This window comes from Micropterus salmoides, unplaced genomic scaffold, assembly GCF_014851395.1.
Source record: "Micropterus salmoides isolate LMB-PRFRI ecotype aquatic unplaced genomic scaffold, ASM1485139v1 Ms_hic_scaffold_2, whole genome shotgun sequence".
Classification (NCBI taxonomy): Eukaryota; Metazoa; Chordata; class Actinopteri; order Centrarchiformes; family Centrarchidae; genus Micropterus; species Micropterus salmoides.
This window is the reverse complement of record NW_024041150.1, coordinates 20,031,054-20,052,068: the sequence shown is the minus strand read 5'-3', so window position 1 is coordinate 20,052,068 and position 21,015 is coordinate 20,031,054. Positions and strand designations below refer to the sequence as shown.

Genomic DNA, 21,015 nt, shown 5'->3' with positions numbered 1-21,015 from the left:
TAGGGCAGTACACAGACAGGGACACACACACAGAGCTGAAGCATGGTTTATACCCATGCAGTAATGAGGTCTGTAGTTCATAATCCCACAGTGGAGACCGACAAGGGAGGCAGAGAGAGAGAGATAAATCACAGAAAGGGAAAGAGACAAATAAGGAGAAGAGAAAAATAAAAATGGAAAAACAGACAGATGGGAGAGATTCAAAGTGAGAGATGTATGAAAAAAAAAGGTATGAAACAGAACAAAAAAGAAGAAAAAAGAGACAGAATTATCTCTAAAAAGGAAACAGAAAAGGGAAATCTACTTCTCTCTCCCCTTTTCTCTCTCTTTGTCTTTGACCATCAACTAACTCCTTTCTTCCTCTCCTCTTTCTGGTTGTGCTTGTCAGTCCGTGTCTTTCATGCCCTCTGACTCTCCCTTGTTTTCTTTGTGTGTGTGTGTGTGTGTGTGTGTGTGTGTGTGCCAGCGAGTCACATGGAGTGTTATCAGGGTGTCAGGCACAGGGCTGTCACACATTGACAGAGCCCGCCCACCCCTCTCTGGCTCCCTCTCGCACAGACCAAGCGGTGGCTTGACTGGGCCTCAGACAGAGCCCAGCATGGGCTCACTGCAGACGCAGCTTTTCCCTTAAAGGGGCAGACCACCACGTTACATCACATCTGGAATTTACAGTAAGCCGGTGACATTTAGGCTTCTCTGTTCAAGCTGACAATGGTGATCTAATCTCCTGTAGCAGATGTACAGTCTCCAAAGCCATGCGAGCCCAGGATCAGACCAGACCGATCTGTAGCACAGAGTGAACCCTCCCCTATCTTCAGCAACCAGGAGGGAAGATTAACGTTTAGACATCAGCTAAACATTGATACGCTACTTTTTACCATCTTGGCTAGTTAAAAAAACAAACAAAAAAACTAAGGCTTCTTTTCTAATCAGAATACTTTTTGGTGATTTGGTCTCTGGCTAAAAAAATGCAGTCTTTGGTAAACAAAAGTGGTCAGGTTTCCTCACCTGCAAACTACTTCTCATGGTAATTTCCCTTGGTTTTAAGTGGGAGAGTCAAAGCAGTTTGGTGATAGATTTACTTACTTTGCTAAACAAAAACATGTTTCTATATTTCTTCCTCTTAAATAGGCCTTCTTGGTTTTGCTGGTGTTTTTTACTGAAACACTGAGCAAACAGTTTCTAGTTAAATAAAGAGTCAATAGTAAAGATTTACTCCAGAATGTGACTCAAGTGGCTAAAAAAAATACATAAAATGAAGTTCAGAAAGTCAGGGCAGCTCTGTAAGAGAAACCAAAGGACAGATTAAAGCTTTTAGTCCAATCTAGCGTGTGTACGTAAGCATGCCTACCTCTTTTCCGGTGAGGACGTGTCGTGCCAGTTTGACCTTGGCGAAGTTGCCTTTGCCGATGGTTTTTAGCAACCGATAGTTACCAATGTGTGGCTGGTCATCTGATGTGGTCGTGGAGAAGGAATTCCGACATCGCGGCATGCTGGAGCGGCCAGATGACTTGGACTCCTGAGAAGAGAGACGGCATAGTAAGCATAAGTGAACATGATGACTTGAAGGGAGAAGTTTATAAGGACAGATATGGTTCTAACAAAGCCTTTGATTTCATGTTCAATTCATCTTTAGTGTCCCTTAAGAGGAATCAAAAGAAACAGAGGTTCGGTATCTCTCACACACCCTGTCAACAAGAGAGACAATGCTTTTAAAGTAACACAATCTCATTCAAATTCTTGTTTTAACATCAAATTATGTGGAAATTCATCTGCTAACTATGAAGTAAATTAAACCAAATATATTTAATACATTACAAATAGTGGAAAAGGAACTTCATTGAAAACACTCCGCATACAAATGTATGTATGTTTAAAATGCACATTACCCAAAAAAAGTATAACTCGCCATTGCACACAGTTTTCAATTTAAAAAAACTATCAAATTTAAATTGACTTAAGTGTCCAAATCTACTGGCAGTATATACCAGATTATACTGGTCCGAAATCCTTTAGTTTTTAATATGGATTAGAAATAGTCAGGAGAGAAGTGGTATAGAGCTACTGCTGCACTTCCACACATCTAATAGATGTAACAAGATGTGCATTATAATCTGGTGGAAAGATTAAGATAGAGACTTTGAACGGACAGCCAATATTGATCAGGGTCTCCCAAGCTTCTGCAGCGGGTAAGTAACAGTTATAAAGCGGGCTAAACTTTGTTAAAGAAAAGTGTCTTTCATCACTCAAACTTTACAAATAAACAAACCCTATCTAAAGCTGTTATTGGAAGATGCACTCTAATTTGACAGCCATAATCACAATTTGGGGGAAAAAAAAAACACAAGTCCATTGGTTAATACATAGAAAGCTGTGAATAACTGGGAGCAAAAGCTTTGATAACAAATAAATGAAGCAAAGCTGCAGGAGAAACTCCAACTTCCTTCCATGTTTTGTCTAATTGAACTTTAAGTTAAAACTCTGACTACCACTTAAGGCCCATTTATACTTCTGCATGGTAACCTACACCAAACCATCACCCACAACTCCACAAAGACGTAACTATACATCGCGACAGCACAGACTGTAAGAACCAAGACTGGTCGGCTTGGTAGCATCGTATTCCCGGTTTATCTTCTTCTGCCTTAACTGGTTTGAGGGTCGTACATACTGCCTTCTCTCATTTCTGGGTTTTAGTCATTCCACTAAAAGTAACTGCTGTTCAACATCAATCAGCGCTAACTCCAACATGATCCGCTCAGTTTCTGTCGCCAATGTTTGTAAAAGCTTACACCAACGAAGAAGAACAAACTCAAGTGGAACACAGAAACCCCACCACCAACAAGTGTCTGGCGGTGTCACTGCAGAACAACGAGTTATAAATGCTTGCAGTCGGCTATGTCATAGACTCGAGACAGAAGTATAAATTGGCCTTTATGCTGCTGGATTGCATTTGTTCAACTATTTCTAATATTTCCTTATATCGTTGGATAGTTTTTCTTGTGTTTTTGCTGTAACATGATATCGCTTAATATTTGGGCACAAGCATATGTCAGTAAGAGCACTGCCAACACTAAAACAATGCAAACAGTCTAATAGCACTGGTTCTCTTTTGAGCAGTCAAAGTGAAGGTGGGACAGTGATCTTAGTCTTGCTTGACCTATTTTCACTGTTGTACACTGTAGCCAGTCAAAGCTACACAGATACGTAGTATAATCAATACTGGGCTTCAGATGAAATCAAGATTTAAAATAATATTTTACCCATGCTTCTATCTGTTCCAGATCTCCACCAGTTAAACGTCTACTACGCATGCATCACTACAACCACGCCCTTACACTATTGGAGCCACACGATTGGTTTAATGTGTATCCCGGCTCTGCTGTTAAAAGCAGACGACTGGTGCTTTAACAGGAGGGGCGGGATACCTGCCATCTTTGGCGTTACAGGCTTTTCCTGCGGAGTTGTATTCAGGATTCTTTACGTACCGTGTTAGAGTTAATTTGTCTTTATATGGAAGTGTGGAGTAAAATTGCTTCAGTTCATCTTACAGACAGATGAATCATACATACACCCACAAAAAGAAAACAAAACCTTGCTGTGCTGGCAAGTTTTGCATGGTTGGCAACTGAGATTGTGTTTCAACTCCAGGAAAGGGTCACAGCAATTGTGTGTGTGTGTGTGTGTGTGTGTGTGTGTGTGTGTGTGTGTGTGTGATCTGAGCGGACAGGTGACGGGGATCAGGGTCAGAGGAGAGGACGACTGGCTCCAGGGTGACGAGACGCAAACACACATGGGCTGTGTGACACAAACACACACACACAGATACAAGAATACACCCTGGTACGGGGCACACTGACGTGCACGTGGGTATACACGGCGGCATAAAATCACACACACCTCGCGGAGATTTGACACCAATGAGTGAGACGGTCCAGTGAAATTCACACTGCTGGTGCGGAGTGAAGAGGTACGCACAAATCATCTCTTTCTCTTGTTCTCTCCCTCCAACACCGACTAGTCATTTTATTCAGCTAATTAGCGCTCTTTAGTTTGAACAAATTAGAGGCTCGCTCTGTGTCGCAAATTACCCACAGACCGCATTTTTATCAACATCTTCCTCCCTCCGTTACTATATATTGGGCCATGGGAAACAAGGCCAACCATGATTACTTCATTGTGTTTGTGTATTTCTTGCTCCAGATGGTATGATCTAATGTCTGCGTCCCCCGTCTCCCCCGCCATATCCTCATGCTGACAGTGCAGACCTGAATAAAGTTTAATAGGCCAGATTAAGCTTTAGCACAAGAGGGGGAACTGGGATTAAAAACAAATGACAGTTACATTAAACCCAGAGGACAGAAGAAGGGCCTTACGTGGCATTGTGTGAGGGGGATGCAAATTATTATTTTTTTTAGGATCTTGTGGGAGAGGGAGACATATTATGTCATTGGGGACACTATTCGAGACAATGAGACCCAATCTGACCGTACAAAGCACATTTCTAGATCAGCTGTGCTCACAGAGGTCTAACGTGATCTCCCTCTGTCACTTCTTCAGCTCTGCACGGATCTCGCTTGTGAGGGAGATATACAAGCAACAAAGTTTAAATTTCCTTTATATTTATACACACATCAAGCAAAATAGGTTATTGTACTTTTAAAAATGTATGTAACCTTAAGCAAGCCTGACAGATGCTTAGGTATAGTTGTTACTGCTATTGGAAAGAGCAGAGTAGTAATGCTAGAAAACTGGCATAACAAATGGAACATGTATGAAAAGCAGGTTACAGCTGTGTTTTTGCAATAACCTGATTTCTTAAACTTCATGTAAATGAGAAACTTTAAAACTTCGGTAATCGCAGTATGTGAGTAGGGAAACCCGATTTCCCCTGTTAAATTTTGGAGAATGACATTTCTTGGCCATGTAGTGAGGCATCCTCATTTTCAAAACCTTTTAATTTATTGTCTGACCAAAAGTGAAGCTGACACAAAGAAGCCTCTAGCTAAGTCTAGATAAGTCTGTTTCCACCACTGGACATTTGACTATTTATAAAATAAAATAGCAGAACTTTAAAATGAGTACTTTTAGGCAGCAGGACTTCTGTCTTATCCTGTTGTAGCTCTTTGAGAGGGGAAATGATTTTGAATCATAAATGTCAAACATGTCTCATATTTACTATTCAAAATACTGTAGTGTAAAAGGAACAGAGATGGACTGCCACAATAGCTATTGACAGCCAGCTGACCGAGAACATCTCCAAGCGTATGTTGTGTACTTAATGCACTGATAAATGTATAAGCCACGCTGTTTCAGTCTTCTGAGCCATGACTTCATCTACAATTTTTATATATTATATTTTTTGAGAACAGCACACACACACACACACACACACACACACACACAAGTGTAACCAACTGATGACAACAGTCTGCTTCCATGTGTGATTTTTTGCTGTAGTCATGTTTTAACCTCGCGAGATTCTGTGAGATCCCATTTCCTTGGAATCACCACTCTGAAATTACTTAGTATAAGCGTGTAGTCCGGCATCTTCACTGAATCGTCTTATGATTAAAATAATTAAAGTCAGTTAGTCTGTTATGTCTGTGGTATCCCACAAAAACCCTCTAGTATGCACCAGAAGTAAGTAAATGGTTCTCAGACAGAAACAACCAGCTAACCAGAGCTATAGAACATGTACAACAACTCAAATGAAGGTCAGCAGACAGAAACTTTCCGTCTTTGGTTAACTAGTGCGTTAATAGATCATCCCGCGGCTAAACTTTTAATTAAGAGTCTACTGACATTTTTTGGGAGCGTTGTACAAAAGACAAGCTAAATTTCAAGCGTGTTTCCTCTGACTTCTGTCCCTCTTCCACAGCCCTCAACTCTTTAGTCTTCCTTCGCTCCGATCCTCTTTCATGTCCGACTATTTTTGTCTTCTGATTCTTCCTTCATTTTTGGGCAGCTGCAGGCCAAGCAAAGCCCCCCTCCCCAACACAGACACACACACACACACCTCTCTCCCCTCAGTTATAATTATAGATGTGTTGGAGGACAATCAGTGACATCACTGTTTTGTTCTCACATTACTCTCTGATGCTGCTTGTGACTCATGAATACTGACTTGCAATTGCAAGCACACACAGTTTAGCAAAGAATTCACTTACCTAAGATTAAGAGAGAATAAGAGAATATAGAACTTGAATTTTTCTATGACGTTTTGTGCAGATCTAACAGCAGGCTAACATTCAACATAAAACTGTGAATATTAAAAGGAAAAGCTTCTGCTCCAATCAAATTCTCTCTCTGTTAAATCCTTATGTTTCGATTGCTTTCCAAACGGCTTGCCAACAAAGAATCGACCAGGGACTACTAAAGACAGAGCAGTCTGCCCACACAGGGATAATGGATGGGCAGCAACCCGGCATATCTCCTGCTAGCTTATGTTACTCTTATGTTTCTAGGCCAAAACTCCACTTTTACAGAATCACGTTTCCGATTTCTATTAAATGATGCATTTTTGCTGATGACAATGCAAGAAATCATGAAGTTTGATGATTGAAATCATGACAAACAATTCCATTATCTGATCTCCCAGCCTGATTTGCTGCTCGTTTCTACAACAATCATCATTCAACGGCCAATAAAGCGAAGCACAATTTGCCTGGAACAAGAGTTCCTCTGCGGGGTCAGTCCTTGTTGTTCTTTGCCTACCGTGTGGAGAGAAACCATTAGTATAGTGTTTATATCCAACCCTACAATTCAGACACCCTCCCAACACACACACACACACGAAAACTCCTTGACAAGATGTTTGCAGCTGAGAGCCATTTACTGCCACCCTGCAAACACAAGCATGTGCACATGACCAAAACACAAACACACACAAAGCAGTAATTCAGTAATGTTAATCCAAGCCAGTACTGGTTGTGTTTTGACTCAAGCCTCATTATCACTGACCTTTACTAATCGGAGTTCCGGGAGGAAGCCACTCAGATACAACCAGATGGAATTCTACACAGTACGGTTCAGAAAATAACCCTGAAGAGTGTCGCATCAAGAGTGTACCGCTCTACCCAAACGCAAGATAGGCAAACATTAACAGGTGAGGGGCAAATTAGGGGTAAAATAGGAGAGAAGGACTTAGAAACTCCATTTACTTAAACCCTTTAGGACATTGTAAAAAAGAAAATGCTCTCTTCTTCCATACTTACTGCATTGCCAGATCATCCTGATCAATTATCAACTATAATCTGATCAGGCTTCCAGGTTTTTAATCTGCTTGTTTTTTGTTGTTTTGTTTGATTTTTTTAACTACTGAGGCGACTGCCTTACCTTACCTCATTCTGCAGTCACAATAGAAAATCCCATTTATTGTTTACTCAGTTGGGCCTTATTAGTGTAGCAGAGTTGTTTTTAGTGAGAGACAGCAAAATGAGAAACCATTTTTGTATGTGCTTTTAATTTGTGAAATATGGGGTATAATTTCTCAGACCCATTATTACTCCAGTGCTTCCCCTATATTAATTATGAATCCGCTGCTAAAATTTCACACCATCATTAATATCAATGGGCTAATGATTTTCACTCGCACACTGTGCTAGCACAATAACACGCTTGGCTAGCTCCATCTCCTCATTCTTCAAAGGACATCTACTTGAAAGGTGCTGTTAAAGGGGGAATGTAGCTCCTTTAAGGAATAGGGCCGTGCTGAGCAGGAAAGCCCAACAGTGGGGGAGACTGGGGACAGTTGCAACCTTTTTGGATTTCTCTCAGTTACTCAGAAACTTTTTGGACTAGACTAAGCAAATTTTAATAAATTAAACTTACATCTGTCTGCTAATTACCCATCCCATTTAAAGATTAATACATATGACATATCATTCACAATATTTATTTGAATGAAGAAAGTCAGATTTTGCGACAGACCCCAACCCTGGGGAAGGTTTCAATATGATCAGGGACAGTTGCAGCATGTTAAGAATACATTAAATTGCACAAATTAAAGTTTGCTTTTTGTCTCAATAAGCAAAATTTAAAGTAAGATTTTCTTGGGGGTGTAGTCACAAACACCCACCAAATACATGCACTTAAGTCTCCCACAGACGCTGGGAAAACGATGAATTTATAAACTTTTCTGAAACGGCCGCTGAAAACAATTATGGGGCAAACACTGTACTCCAATTATCCACAATTAAAATATGATGACTTCTTTGCTAATTTTGTCAACCAACAAACTGATTGCTCATTGGCAGCTTTTATAAGTTCTTTATGCAGATCGCTTTTATACACCACATAACAACCTTGTGTTAAAAATTAAATGTAATCACATGGTTCCCCCTGATTTGAAATAATTAACTACAAATGAGGTACTCTGTCCCTTCCTGTCCAGGGACAACTTCAGTTTTGACAGCCAGCAAGAATATACCTAAGCACTACACATATGCATTTCAGACGGATAAGTGAAGTAATTGCTGAAAACCGACAACCCTGGGGCAAAAACATATAAAACGTAATTCAATTTAAGAGTACCAAGCTTCAAACCAATTTATGAGGTTAAACTAGAGGTCTTAACACCTGCACACTGCCAGAGACCATTTCCCCCATTTGATATTACATTATGTGCAATGTTTGTTAATCAAGATCATCTCCCTAATAAAAGCAGGAATCTCTGTGAGTGTGTGTGTTTAGATTTCAATTATGTCAAAAACCCTTCATCCAATCGACCTCCCACGTGGCTGTGAGTTGCTGTGGACCCAAGGGAGTGCGATGTTGCATTTGGTGCAACTTTGACAAGCGACATGTTCAGAATCAATAAACTTTTAATAAACTCCAGTACAGCACGAGCAGCTCCACTCTGCAACAGCGAAAGTGGGGTACACTCACAGGGATGGGGCTTATATGCTCCAATGTAGGGCTGCAGGTAACGATGATTTTAGTACCGGAAGCTTCTATTGATTATTTTAACGATTCATCGAGGCGTAGTTTAAGGAGTACTTTTGGTTGGCGGCGGTTTCTTCTTCTTCGTCCCTTGCTATTCTTCCTCCACTTTGCAAACAGCGGCATCATAATCACGTCGTGTACACACAGCGTAAGAGCGATGTGCGACAGTAATGAATGTCCGTACAAACAGTGTGCCATATAGTTATATGGATTAAACCAGGGGTTTTCAAAGTGTGAGGTGGACCTCCCTAGGGAGGCTCCAAACAGTTTCAGGGGAGGCTCAGTGAATGGAAATTAAACAATATTACATTACTTTTTGCATTAGTTATCAAAAGGAGATTACACAGAATAGTCTACATGTGTGAGAGTTCAGAGATACAGAAGTTTTGGGGAACAGTTTCCCCCCATTAGAATCAGAAACTAATAAATGGCTTAGGACAGACCTTTTTTAAAACTATTTGGTGGAATTAAACGAAGTCAAGATTTGCGTCGATGCATTTTAGTAATCGATTTAATCGATGAATTGTCGATGAACAGCCCTACTCCGATGTCGTAGTGGATTGTTGAAACAGTGTTTTTGTCATCACGCAGGTTAGAAACGAATGTGTTGAAACAGAGTTGTAAGACTTTTATGCAGTTCTAAGGAAGCACTTAATTTGTCCGCCATTGTTGTGTTGTTTCAGTGTTATTAATGCTGTAGGTGAAACCAATGTGAGATGCACATTTTGAACAAGCACTGCACTTTCAAAAGCACAGGGAGGCGTCACACATTGGGCAGTGCACTAGTTATTTTAATTCATAACTAATAATGTTAACAATACAGTCAGAATTATTAAAAACACTGTGCTAAATAAAGATAGTGATTAATCACAAAAAACATGAGAATAATAATAGTTATTTCTCTACAGGAGGCTTGGTAACGTCAACACAGCAGCAGTAATAGCAGTTTATCAAACGGCCACTTGAGGCCGGCTACAAAGGTGGATCAATCCCCACAGACCTCCATGTTAAAATACTCAACTTTACAGCAGAAATAAACATGTTTACAGCCTGATACAAAAAACTTTTGGTCTCTAGCCAACTTCCATGTTAATGACAACTGTGCAGGGATGAATCTTTATATACTTCACCCATTTAAATTATATTAAGATTTAAAGTTAGGCTTAATTAAGGCCGCTCTGTGACAGGTGGGAGTGCATTCAGGTGGCTCAGCTCCACTTCTTTGCCCATTTTTGGATTAGCCAGAGTCAGGCAGTACCAAGATGGACCAAGACCCACACTGACAACTGACAACACCTCTTCATAAAAGTGTGACGTCCAGGAGATAAAGTCCATGTTTTATAAAGTCTATGCTTTTAAAGTGCTTTTTTTACACTGTGCTGTTACTGAATTTAAATCAGATCTCGGCATGGTATGTGGAGGATAATGGTGGAACTGAAAAGGTTTTGGCCACTTACAATGACACGCAGTCCTAAATCGGAGGCCTGTACATCCCAAGGAGAAAAAAAAGACACGCTGCTGTAAGCTCACTATCTGGCCTGCAGGGTGCCTTCAAACAACTAATTTGACATGTAATCAGCTGGGGAATGTGTTGTTAACCACCTAACAAACCACCTGCTGTAATTAGAGCATGATTCATTAACTACACTTATCCCGATTAATTTTGCTTATTAATTAATCCTGTCCAAACGGGTTTAAACTTAAAGGTGGTATCTGGTTTATCAAATAAAAACACATCTGAAAAGGGATTATATGTAAGTTTATCAGTGAAATTAATGAATGGGTTCAAAACTCACTTAGAAATGAAACACACGCCTATTAATGTGGGGACTCTGGGTCGGATTCAGCCGTGTATGCGCTCCAGAGCCTCTCTCATACTACAGCGACAACATGGCAGCTAACGACATGCAGTCCACTAACACCATTAAACAACCGGCTCACGGCAAAACACAGGTTCCACGTAAGGATACAAAACAACTATAATATTTTTTGTGCTGAATCCCATCAGACCGGATGGGAGATGATGTCAGGTTCAGATGATGTCGAGTAAGAACAAACTGAGCATTAGCAAAGCTGGAGAAACACAGACATAGTCACGTTAGCTTCTATCTAATCTTAAAACCGCACCGCTAGTGTCCCCTGGAAACTCCACAATGCCCCTTGAAGCTTTACTTTCTGCCTTATAAAAAGTGTTCTCCACCAGCATCATTGAAAGCAGCACTGCTGTTCCACTCGTGCACTACTTGTGATTCGATTCAAGATTTATAATGTAATTTTCATTATTTCTGTGTCGAGCATGCTAAACTGAGGCAGTATAACACAGATGGCCCTATGAGAAATACTGATGAGATTTTTTTGCCTCAAAATAAAACTTTTAAAGAGAAATACGTGATTATTTTTATATTATATCAATTTAATGCAATCCAATATTTAAAGGAGACCTATTAAACTGCTTTTCCTCCTGTATGGCCACTTTGCATGATTCAAAGTTCAAAAAAATATTATCTTACACTGACTCTTCATGTAGGGCTTCATTTCAGCCTCTGTGTGAAAAAAGCTACAAAAGCTCCTGTCTATGTGAGGCCCCACCTCTCAAACCCAACTGTCATTTGATTGGCCAAGACCTTAAGCATTTTACCAGGCTGTTGTTGCTGGGCAGAACAGGCTGACTGAGCTGTTGCTGGGCCTAGCTATGGGAGCACATGACCATATATGGAACATCAGCTCCTCTGGCTCCCTATTACATAGAACGGAGCCCTTGGTAGAAAAAGTAGTTCAAAACTGAGCGTTCAGAACAGGAGGAAATCTGAGGATTTTACTCACAGGGATTCTTTTAAATACCTTAACCTCATTTTTGAATATTTGGCCATGTTTAACATGAACATCCAACATTATAGATAAGTCATAAAATGTGCAAAAGCATAATAGGTCTCCTTTAAAGAAGCCCTCCATTTCTACTTGCCAACCAAAGCTATATGTGGAACAAACAAACAAACTCAGGACAAACAGGGACTTTATCGGATACATGACAACCACACACAAAAGCTGCTGCATTATACTGAAATTTGTGGGTGGGAGGACACACACACACACACCCCTCCCGACTTGAGGTCGTGATGGCTGTGTTGCCATGGAGATTTGTCGCACCCTGAATCCTGCCCTCTGTCTCGATGTTGGTTTGTATCTCTTTCATCCCTCCTTCCTTTTCTCTTGCTCCCTCCGTCTTCGCGGTGATTCCTTTTTTCCCGGCTCTGCAATTCATATGTTTAAACTTCTATTTATACTCCTCTTTAATGCCAAGATGGCTTTCCCAAAGAAAATATAGGGAGGGTCCTTAAACGGGAGCATGTAATGTGCAGAATCCTGATATTACCATACAGTGGCTTATCTGCAGATGGTAAAAAACTGGATCTACCATAGTAGTTCTCTTTTTAATGACCACATTTTGCTTGCTATATCAGAGTTTTTCCAGGCTCAGAAGGGGCCTTTGGGGGCTGACTTTGCACGATAGTAAGCATGATCAGTACGTGTACACTAAAGGCGATGAGTTACCTCAAGTCTATGCATTTTCTGGTTATTTCTGACCAATTGATAAAATATATCCACAACCGGGGAGGAGTGACAACTAAATTAGCGTGTTAACAAATATTGATGACATTAAATAAAACGTATAATGTTAGTAGAATAATGTATTTACAGGTTACATTTATTTTTGGATAGTCTGCCTAGAGATAGTTTATTAGTTGAGGTTCAACAATTCAACTGTTTCACAAATAAAATTGTTTTCTGATATTACACCACTGTGGTTAAGGTTGGATTAGGGCTAATGATAGTGTATTATGAGTTCAGATCATACTATAAGCTACTATATATAGCTTACCGTAAGTATAATATTAATTCCAGTTGGACAAAACAGCAGTTTCATTTTTGTGGGTTGGTTTCAGTCATTAAATTATCATGCAAGAAAAATGCTCTACATGTTGGTTAGTCCCTGATAAGTACTGACTTTTTAATTATATAAAATGTGCATACAGAACAACGAGTTCAACATTTCTTACGTTTGCTGTAGCACGTCAACTTTTCCAACCAGGCGGAAGGTTGATCGGTTCACGAAGGGACTTAGACGATGAGCAACTTTCTGCACACGGCCGCATTAAAGGCACCTAAACTTCTCCCTCCTCTGTCTCTGCCGAACAGAGATTAGCAGGCGAGACTGGGAACAGCACATACTGCCTAGAGAACCTGATGTGGAGACGGCAGCAAAGAGTACCGGCAGCTTGTAAGAAGGGTTGGTACGCAAAAAAAAAGTCCTGGTACGCCAAAGAGTAAAATGTAGCACAAGCGGCTTTGAGTTTGGGAGAAATCACTGGAAGTCATCGCTCCCATTTGCGCTATAGCTTCGTAGCAGAGCGCTCAGGTGCAGACAAACCAACGCAGCAGCACCAGCTTTGTAAAATATAGCCGCAGTGGATGGTAGGACAGGTGACTTCTGGAAGTCAAAGACGTCGTATTGAAGTTTGTGTTCTGCTTGACCTACAGTTGTTTGATGAATTGCTATTAAAACAAATTCGGAGAGGATTTGATATGCTATTCCTCCACCCCACCACCCCAATTCTTACCATTTTGGCGCTGGTGATTTTCCTTTGGTGCTTGCTAAAACATCTCTAAATCCTCTATGCAGGAAAACCCCTGAATATAGTAACTCTCTACAGCACCAATTACAGCTGAACAACAGATACTAACTGGACTTACTAGCTACTTATAAGAAAATCTCAATGGTGAATAACACTGGGAGGACTCATGTGGAACAACCTGGACAAAAGGACACAAGTTAAAAAGTTGCCAAAATCCTGAGTGAAACTGAGATTGTAACTCCCTTCTGCTACGTAGCAGACAATATACATATAGAAGTAGAGCTGCACGATTAATCTAATTGCAATGGTGTCTTGTGCGATTAAAAATCCGCAAAAAGTGCGCAATTTAATAAAACAGAAAAGGTGTGTGTGACGCTCTCTTCTCTGTGTGCGCTGCAGTCTGCTCATTATCTCCGCCCACACCGAGCTCTCACATATGCCACTAAAAACAGATAAGCGTGTGCAATGAGAAAAATGATTTGTGAGCAGTGTGCGAGTAACTCTCCCTCCCCGTTACGGTAGGTCAGTCTTGCCACCAGAGCACCGGGTGAAATGCCGGTGCTCTGGTCGCTCTGTGACAGAGAAACATCGTCAGCAGCAAAACTGGAGGAAAATACGGAAGGTTTGGCTATCTGGACATTTAACGTTAGCTGTATCGGTGCCTTTTGTTGTTCAACATGTTCAACTTTTCAGAGAGCCGAAGTGCTTGTCAGTCACTTTTTGTAAACCGACCAATCACAGCCCGGATGGGGCGGGACATTAAACAAGTTTGACGTGCTACAGCAAATCATTAAATGTTGAACAATATTATAGACAAGTTAGTACTTAGCATTAACAAATTAGAGACCAATGTAGAGCCTTTTGTTTTCACATGGATTTAATGAATAAAAACAACCCACAGAAATGAAACAGCTGTAACTGGTTTTAATACTCAACACTTGGTAAAAAAGTATACTATTATATGAAAGTCTAATGAACGTAGTACTTAATATATTATTGTTATACTAACAGTATACTATTAACTAAACATTATACTCTGTATTTAATACACTCATGTACAGTTCCTCCTCCAGGTTGTGGATAGAGACTCTGCATTAGACATATGTACACTGAGCCGGTGCGCCAATGTTTGCTGCTTCTAGCCGCCTCCTCCATAGAACAACACGCTCCCCTAGTTCTCTTTTACTAGTTATTGTTTTAATATTGTTTATTATTTAACTTTGTTCAAGTTGAGAAAAACACATTTCAAAATGTCAGTATTTTGTGCATTATCCTTGATAATTAAGCAAGTAGACTCATAGTACCATTTGTTCCATCATAATTGAATTGCAAATCGCAATATTGTCCACAATAACCGCAATATGACTTTTTCTCCAAATGGAGTGATTTTAGACATGCATACAGCATTAAATAAATTAATATTTAATACTTTAAGGACAAGCAGCTCTCCTGGTGTAAGATATTTTTTATGCACTTGATGATGATTTTCACAAGGCAGAGGCTGTCATTAGGCCCATTTATAGCTCGAAGCACAGTAAAAAAATACAACCATGACTCACACTTGTAAATGTCTTTTGGTGACAAAGCAGAACATTATATCATCATGCCTGCGTTTCAATAACAAATGATTAATCATGTAACCTACTGGTAGGGGTCTCTGTAGAAAGCGTTTTAAACATTTCATGTTGTTTAACCTAACCCACCATGGACCAAAAGTAGTACAAGTTGAATCAAAACTCAGTCTCCCTTAATGTAACACTAGAGGTGTCTGCCACCAGTAAGTATAGACACAAAGCTGAAGAGCATTTCAGCTGACGTGCTGATGTCTGCATCCATGTGCACTGACTCCAGCCTCACCAGAGCGCAATACAGACAAATCATTTATTAGCGAACTACACAGAGTTTCCAAACATAATTTAGTATATTTCTTTCTTGCATGCAAGGCAAAAATCTAATACACAGTATTGCTGCATATTAGCTATGCAAACTCTCCACACAGGCACATAAGGCCAAGTAAATTTGAGAGAGGCCCCTTACTTTAGCAAGGTGGTGTCACGCTGGGTCTCAGTTTGCTGTCAATGTAGCGCTGTGTGTTCTCTTGAACTGGATTACCCTAGCTCCGTAGGTATTTGTATTTGTGTGTGCGTGTGTGTGTGCGCGTCAAATCAATTCAGAGCTCCTGTTTGCTCGGTTGCTGTCACAGTTGGGACACACTGCACAGCACTTCCTTGCGTGCCCTTGTTCTGCTGCTATGCAACTGTGTGAGAGTGTGTGAGAGCCACGAGTAGAGTAAACAGGTCTGTCAAGCTTTCACAGGGTAGCCACTTTGAAAAGCTGATTGGACACATGTATAGATGGATGGAGTACAGGGTTTCCTGCTGTATTTTGCAGCAAATCTGGGCCCACCTCGCCTTAAACAAAGTCGACTGACACTAACTTTTTTTTTAAATTGAGAACAGAAAACAACCCCAAGGAAAACAGAGCAGGGGTGCCATTTCACTATTTGACTATTTTTTAAGTGTTCTTCTACTAACTAAGTGGCTTACTGCGTCAGCTAAACCATTTTATGAAGGTTTTGAGGGCAAATTGATGGTATGATGCATTTGTTGGACAGTTAAATCACAGTGAAGGCACCAAGAAAATCTGACTTGTATTCCACTCAATGCAAACTTTGAAATTTTAATATGGAATATCATAAAAATCATGTAAAATAAAACCGATAATTAGCAACATTACTACTATTTGGGGGCCGCATTAAGTACACAAACAATGGAGGCTTAAAGAGGTCATATTATGCTTTTTGGCATTTTCCCTTTCCTTTATTGTATTATATATTTTTGTGCGTGTAACAGGTTTGCAAAGCCACCCTTCTCTGCTTCTGATTAACTAATAGTTCTTAACTAGGTACTGTGCATGTGCAACTCCTAACAAAGATCATCTAGAAGTGAGATGCTTCACTCGGTAGCTAAAACGTAACTGTCAACACACAGGATGAAAAGAGGAGCTGCAGCAATGTGCAGTATGACAATGTTGTTTTAGAAAATTAAACCATGTAAACCTTTTCTGGTACAACCGCTAAATAAAATTATGAACCTGAAAATGAGCATTTATGACCTCTCCAAATGCATCCTTAAAAACGCTTCTTGAAAATTTACTTTGATTTGAGATAATTTGCAGATAGGCCAGTGTTATCGGTACTTTGATTGTTAAAAATAGAAAGCCACAAGCTAAAAAAAAAACAAACAAAAACACAACATGGTTTGTCCTCAATCTATTCTTTGACAATTTAACCGGTTCCCTTAAGTATTCATTTAACATTTCCTGGACATTAAAACACATTTGATCACAGGAAGAAGTCCAAGTATTGACAGCAGACTGCCCATCAGATGACTAAACAGACAGACCGAATTACAGTGACGCCCTGAGAGAGAGAAATCTACATGCCTTCACCTGAGTGACGTCAAGCCCTTCAAATCGCAGGTTACAGTTAGCTGCCACACCTACCAGTTGGTTCAACTGGAAAGGCCTGTTTATACCCTGCTCCCTTAGACAATCCCTTAGACAAAGTTCACTGCATTGTTGGTTAAACACCTAGGTAACACCTGCTTGTAATTAAATCCTAACATAACTGCAGTCCAATTCACAACTGTGTGTGCAGGAAAGATGAGGGACTGTATGTGTGCCGGCAAGAACAAATGTGAACGTGATGGAGTGAATGATCTTGTGTGTGTGCGCGTTTGTGGCAGCTTCTCTGTTGCTAGGGCCCTGGCTAGCTTTGTCTTTCTGTTCATCTGCCTAGTGACTGGTCTGGTAAGGAGAGAGGCATAATTTATGGTTTCCTGGGCGTAACAGCAATGCGTGTTAGCGTGAGCTATAGATTGCTTACAAGATGACTCACTCAATGGGAGCATGAATGAAGACAGGAAAGAAGGTGAACGTGTTAAAGAAAACGCCTTCACCAACATACCTGTGTCAGTACACAGTCTGTGCTTCTCTCTCATGTAGATTGAATTTCCAGCTCAACAGCTTGCTGGGAGATTCTCTGCCAGGCTTTCACACTCCTAAGGTGTCAGGTGAAATACATCAAACTGTGCTCAGCTAACCTCATATTTCCAATACTGTGTTTGCTTTGTCTTCTGTTGCTGCCGTGCTCGACGGCATTTTAAACCTGCAAGCGTCATCGTTTTAGAGTCCTGCGGCAAGTTACAGAGGTCAAACTGGAATAGACAGGAAACCAGGGCGGAGGAATGACTTAACGTTATGATTATGATAATAAATTAATGGTATGATTTGAAATTTATTAACAAATATATGGATACTGGCCCTCACATCTCTTCAGGCCAACAATACAAAATCTGAAAACATTAAGTGGCAATCAGAGGTCATTCGTAAGCATGCTGTTGGGGATTTCTCATGCCTCACTTTTGATATATTGATGATTATTTGATGAAGATTTTACCTTTTTAAAAATTGGGCTTTGCTTCAGTTCGGCTTCATTCTGTAGACAAACACTGAATGCAAACATACCTTCTGGTTGTTTACAAAATAACTACAGGGCACCTTTAATTTTCCAGGTAAGTTTTAACATGATAACCAACACTTTTGAGTGTTTAATAGAGAATGTTGAGGCTTTTGCATTGAACTTCTGCCAGCTGCGGTGTATGAAATGACTGAGATGATTCTCCTTAGTCCCATCTGGTACCAAGACCTACAAATAAAACAGTCCTTCCATCCCTCAGGAACCCCACAGATCCCACCCCCACTTACCCTGCTTGATAAAAGTAGCAGGACAATGCTCAGCAAGTTAAGTGACCATCAAGGTTTAGACTGGGCAGAATTAAATTAAAGCAATCATTAAATTTTTTTTTTTTTTTTTTTTAAAAGACTGCACAATCATCCTGGAAAGGCAACTTCAACCTTTCCAGGAATTTTTGTTACAGCCTAAGCCGGCCTTCTTAGTTTTGGGGGGGGACTTTTCTCGTCTTTACCAAAGGACTAAGGTTGGTGGTGCCATTTGGAATACACCAGAAAGGTAAAGCGAGCCATCTTGCGATTTATGCTTTATTTCCTTGTTCTATTTCCTTTGGGGAAATAGAAATAAAACATGGGTAAACCCAATGTAAACATTAAAATCAAGTCCTAAATGTAGTAAATCTAGCTTCTTATTTTCTCTACGCAAGTTCTACGATGAGGAAATGTCTAGCTTGGACAAATTATTGGTTCAAATCCATCACACCTCCATGTGGGGAGGATCCAGCTAGCTGAGCTAGTGCGCAACCACTCAAACAATGAAACGGAGGATGAAGAAACAATTGAAGAGGCAGACCAGTATTTCTGGCTGCATTAGTTTGTCTGTTCAGATATGACTCAATGAATAGAGAGGGAACATTGTAAAACAGGAAATCAGACAATCAAGAGATCATGTCTGAGGAAGTGGACAAAGAGTGCAGAGCTACAGGTTAGGCTTGGGTGGTATCTATTTTTTCACACCTCTGTACCATCCTGACATTGGGGTATACATATACAGTTATATGACAGTATGTGTAAAAAACAAAAACAATTTAAGGCAAGCTGCTGGTAATGATATTATATATAGTGGTAAATGTAGAGTATAGGTTACAGTTTGTCAATGAATAAAGGCTGCAGCTAAAGCTCCTGTGTGTGTTTGTTGTTTACCAACTGCTGGAAAAGTGAAGGGAGTTATCATGACGATGTCACAATGATGGCAGTTTCACATGGCGTCACCAGCCTACATTGAGAGCGTACACTACAATGTACCACCTCAATAGTGTCTCCATATCAGATTAATAGAAAGAGGAGCGCATGTATTTTTGATGTCTAAATACCCCTGTTCTACTGTAATACCATGACACCGCCCAAGCCCAACAGCAAACATGTTGACAACACAAGTTAAAATACACAAAATACGTTCTGCTTTATATTTTAATAAACCAGCTTTATCACTGTGTATTCTGTGTTGAACTGGCGTCCCACTGATAATGGAGTCATATTCAAATAAGTTCCTCAAAGCCAGTACCAGACGTTGTGTAAGAGAGCAACATGCCAGATCAAAACCACTCAACATGCCTGCCATTTCACACCATAAGAAACATTAAAAAAAATCAAAAAAAAAAAAAAAAAAATCACTTCTCTACATTTAACAGCTCTTTTCCAAGGCAAATAAACCACTATTAGGCTAACTTGATGTACAATACGTCAATAAACAACTTTTCCAGTCCAGCTGTCTTTTCGCAGATACACGGTGAGGATATAGGGAGAATACCTTCTTTTACTGGGCAGCACAGCCTGGCTAATCACATCAAACTATATACTTAAGTCTTTGACAGCAAAAGAGTGATGTCCAGGTGCCATTTTGCCCTACATCTTGAGACCTGACACTGAAGGCTTTCTATACCTGGCCTTGTGTGTGAGTATTCATCTGTGACCTTTTGCCTACAAACCCAGTTAAGGAATTGCCATGACCCCAAACATTTTTCTTCCACCGCTAAATCGTCACTTGGTGTTGCGGGATGAGTAAGGGTGCGTTCAGACCAATAATAGCACTACAGCATAACAACACAAGTATTGGTATAGAAGTGACACTCAACACAACACAAACAAGGCACACCAGGAAGTTCAGTTTGAGAGTTACTCTACACTGTGGTTTTATGCTCTTTCAAGCCTGAGTGTACAACTGTGAAAAGTTATCAAAGCAGACGTATATTTCCCACCGACCTTCATGTGGCTTGTGGAACAATGCTGCACACTACGAGGTATTCTAAGTAATGAGTACGCTTGCAAGTAACTTTAACTATGACATCAACCTTAAAAATCCCTCTGGATATGGAGAGGCCCTGTGTGTGTGTGTGAGGCTGCCACAGTGTAAGACTTATATAATCAACTGTATTGTTTATGACCTCTGTTCCAGGTAAGGGTGTAGTCCTGTAAGAATATGTATGTATCACTCTGTGTGAGCGTGTAGTGTACCCATACTACCTACATACCAACCTAGCGGTCGATCTGCTTTCCTGTACACTCTAATGGAAGCAGTGATCCATTGTGTGAGAAAAGCCAGCGCACACACACCCGACACAAGCAGTGAGATCATGGATGTCAACAGACAACTTCCGTCAGCATTTTATTTGTACAAGAAGACAGACTCAATCTTTTAACCTTTGAGTCTCCAACACCAAGAGGTTTCCCTACCGGCTGGCAAGAGCGTATCTGCAGTCTGGTTGGTTGTGCAGCTGCAGTTTACACACCTAGGTTGGGCTTTCAATGTTTCAGGCAGACAGTTTGACAAAAGGGTTCAGCTATTGGGACAGATTGAAAAAAAAAGGTACCAAAAAAAAACAAACACCCTCCTTATTGATCATGTTATATTTAATATGCGCTGACAGTGTTATGAACTTGTGTTTAGCAAAAGGTTTTAACC

The 21,015-nt window shown here is 40.3% G+C and overlaps 1 protein-coding gene across 10 annotated transcripts in view; it reads right to left on the bottom strand.

The window, feature by feature from the left end:
- mark2b (MAP/microtubule affinity-regulating kinase 2b) overlaps nucleotides 1-21,015 on the bottom strand; it is a 54,580-nt gene that overhangs the window by 31,042 nt on the left and 2,523 nt on the right. For all 10 annotated transcript variants that reach the window (XM_038731476.1, XM_038731478.1, XM_038731482.1 and 7 more), the window contains exon 2: nucleotides 1,352-1,519. In XM_038731476.1, the coding sequence (XP_038587404.1) occupies nucleotides 1,352-1,519 (168 nt within the window). The remainder of the gene's footprint in view (nucleotides 1-1,351; nucleotides 1,520-21,015) is intronic.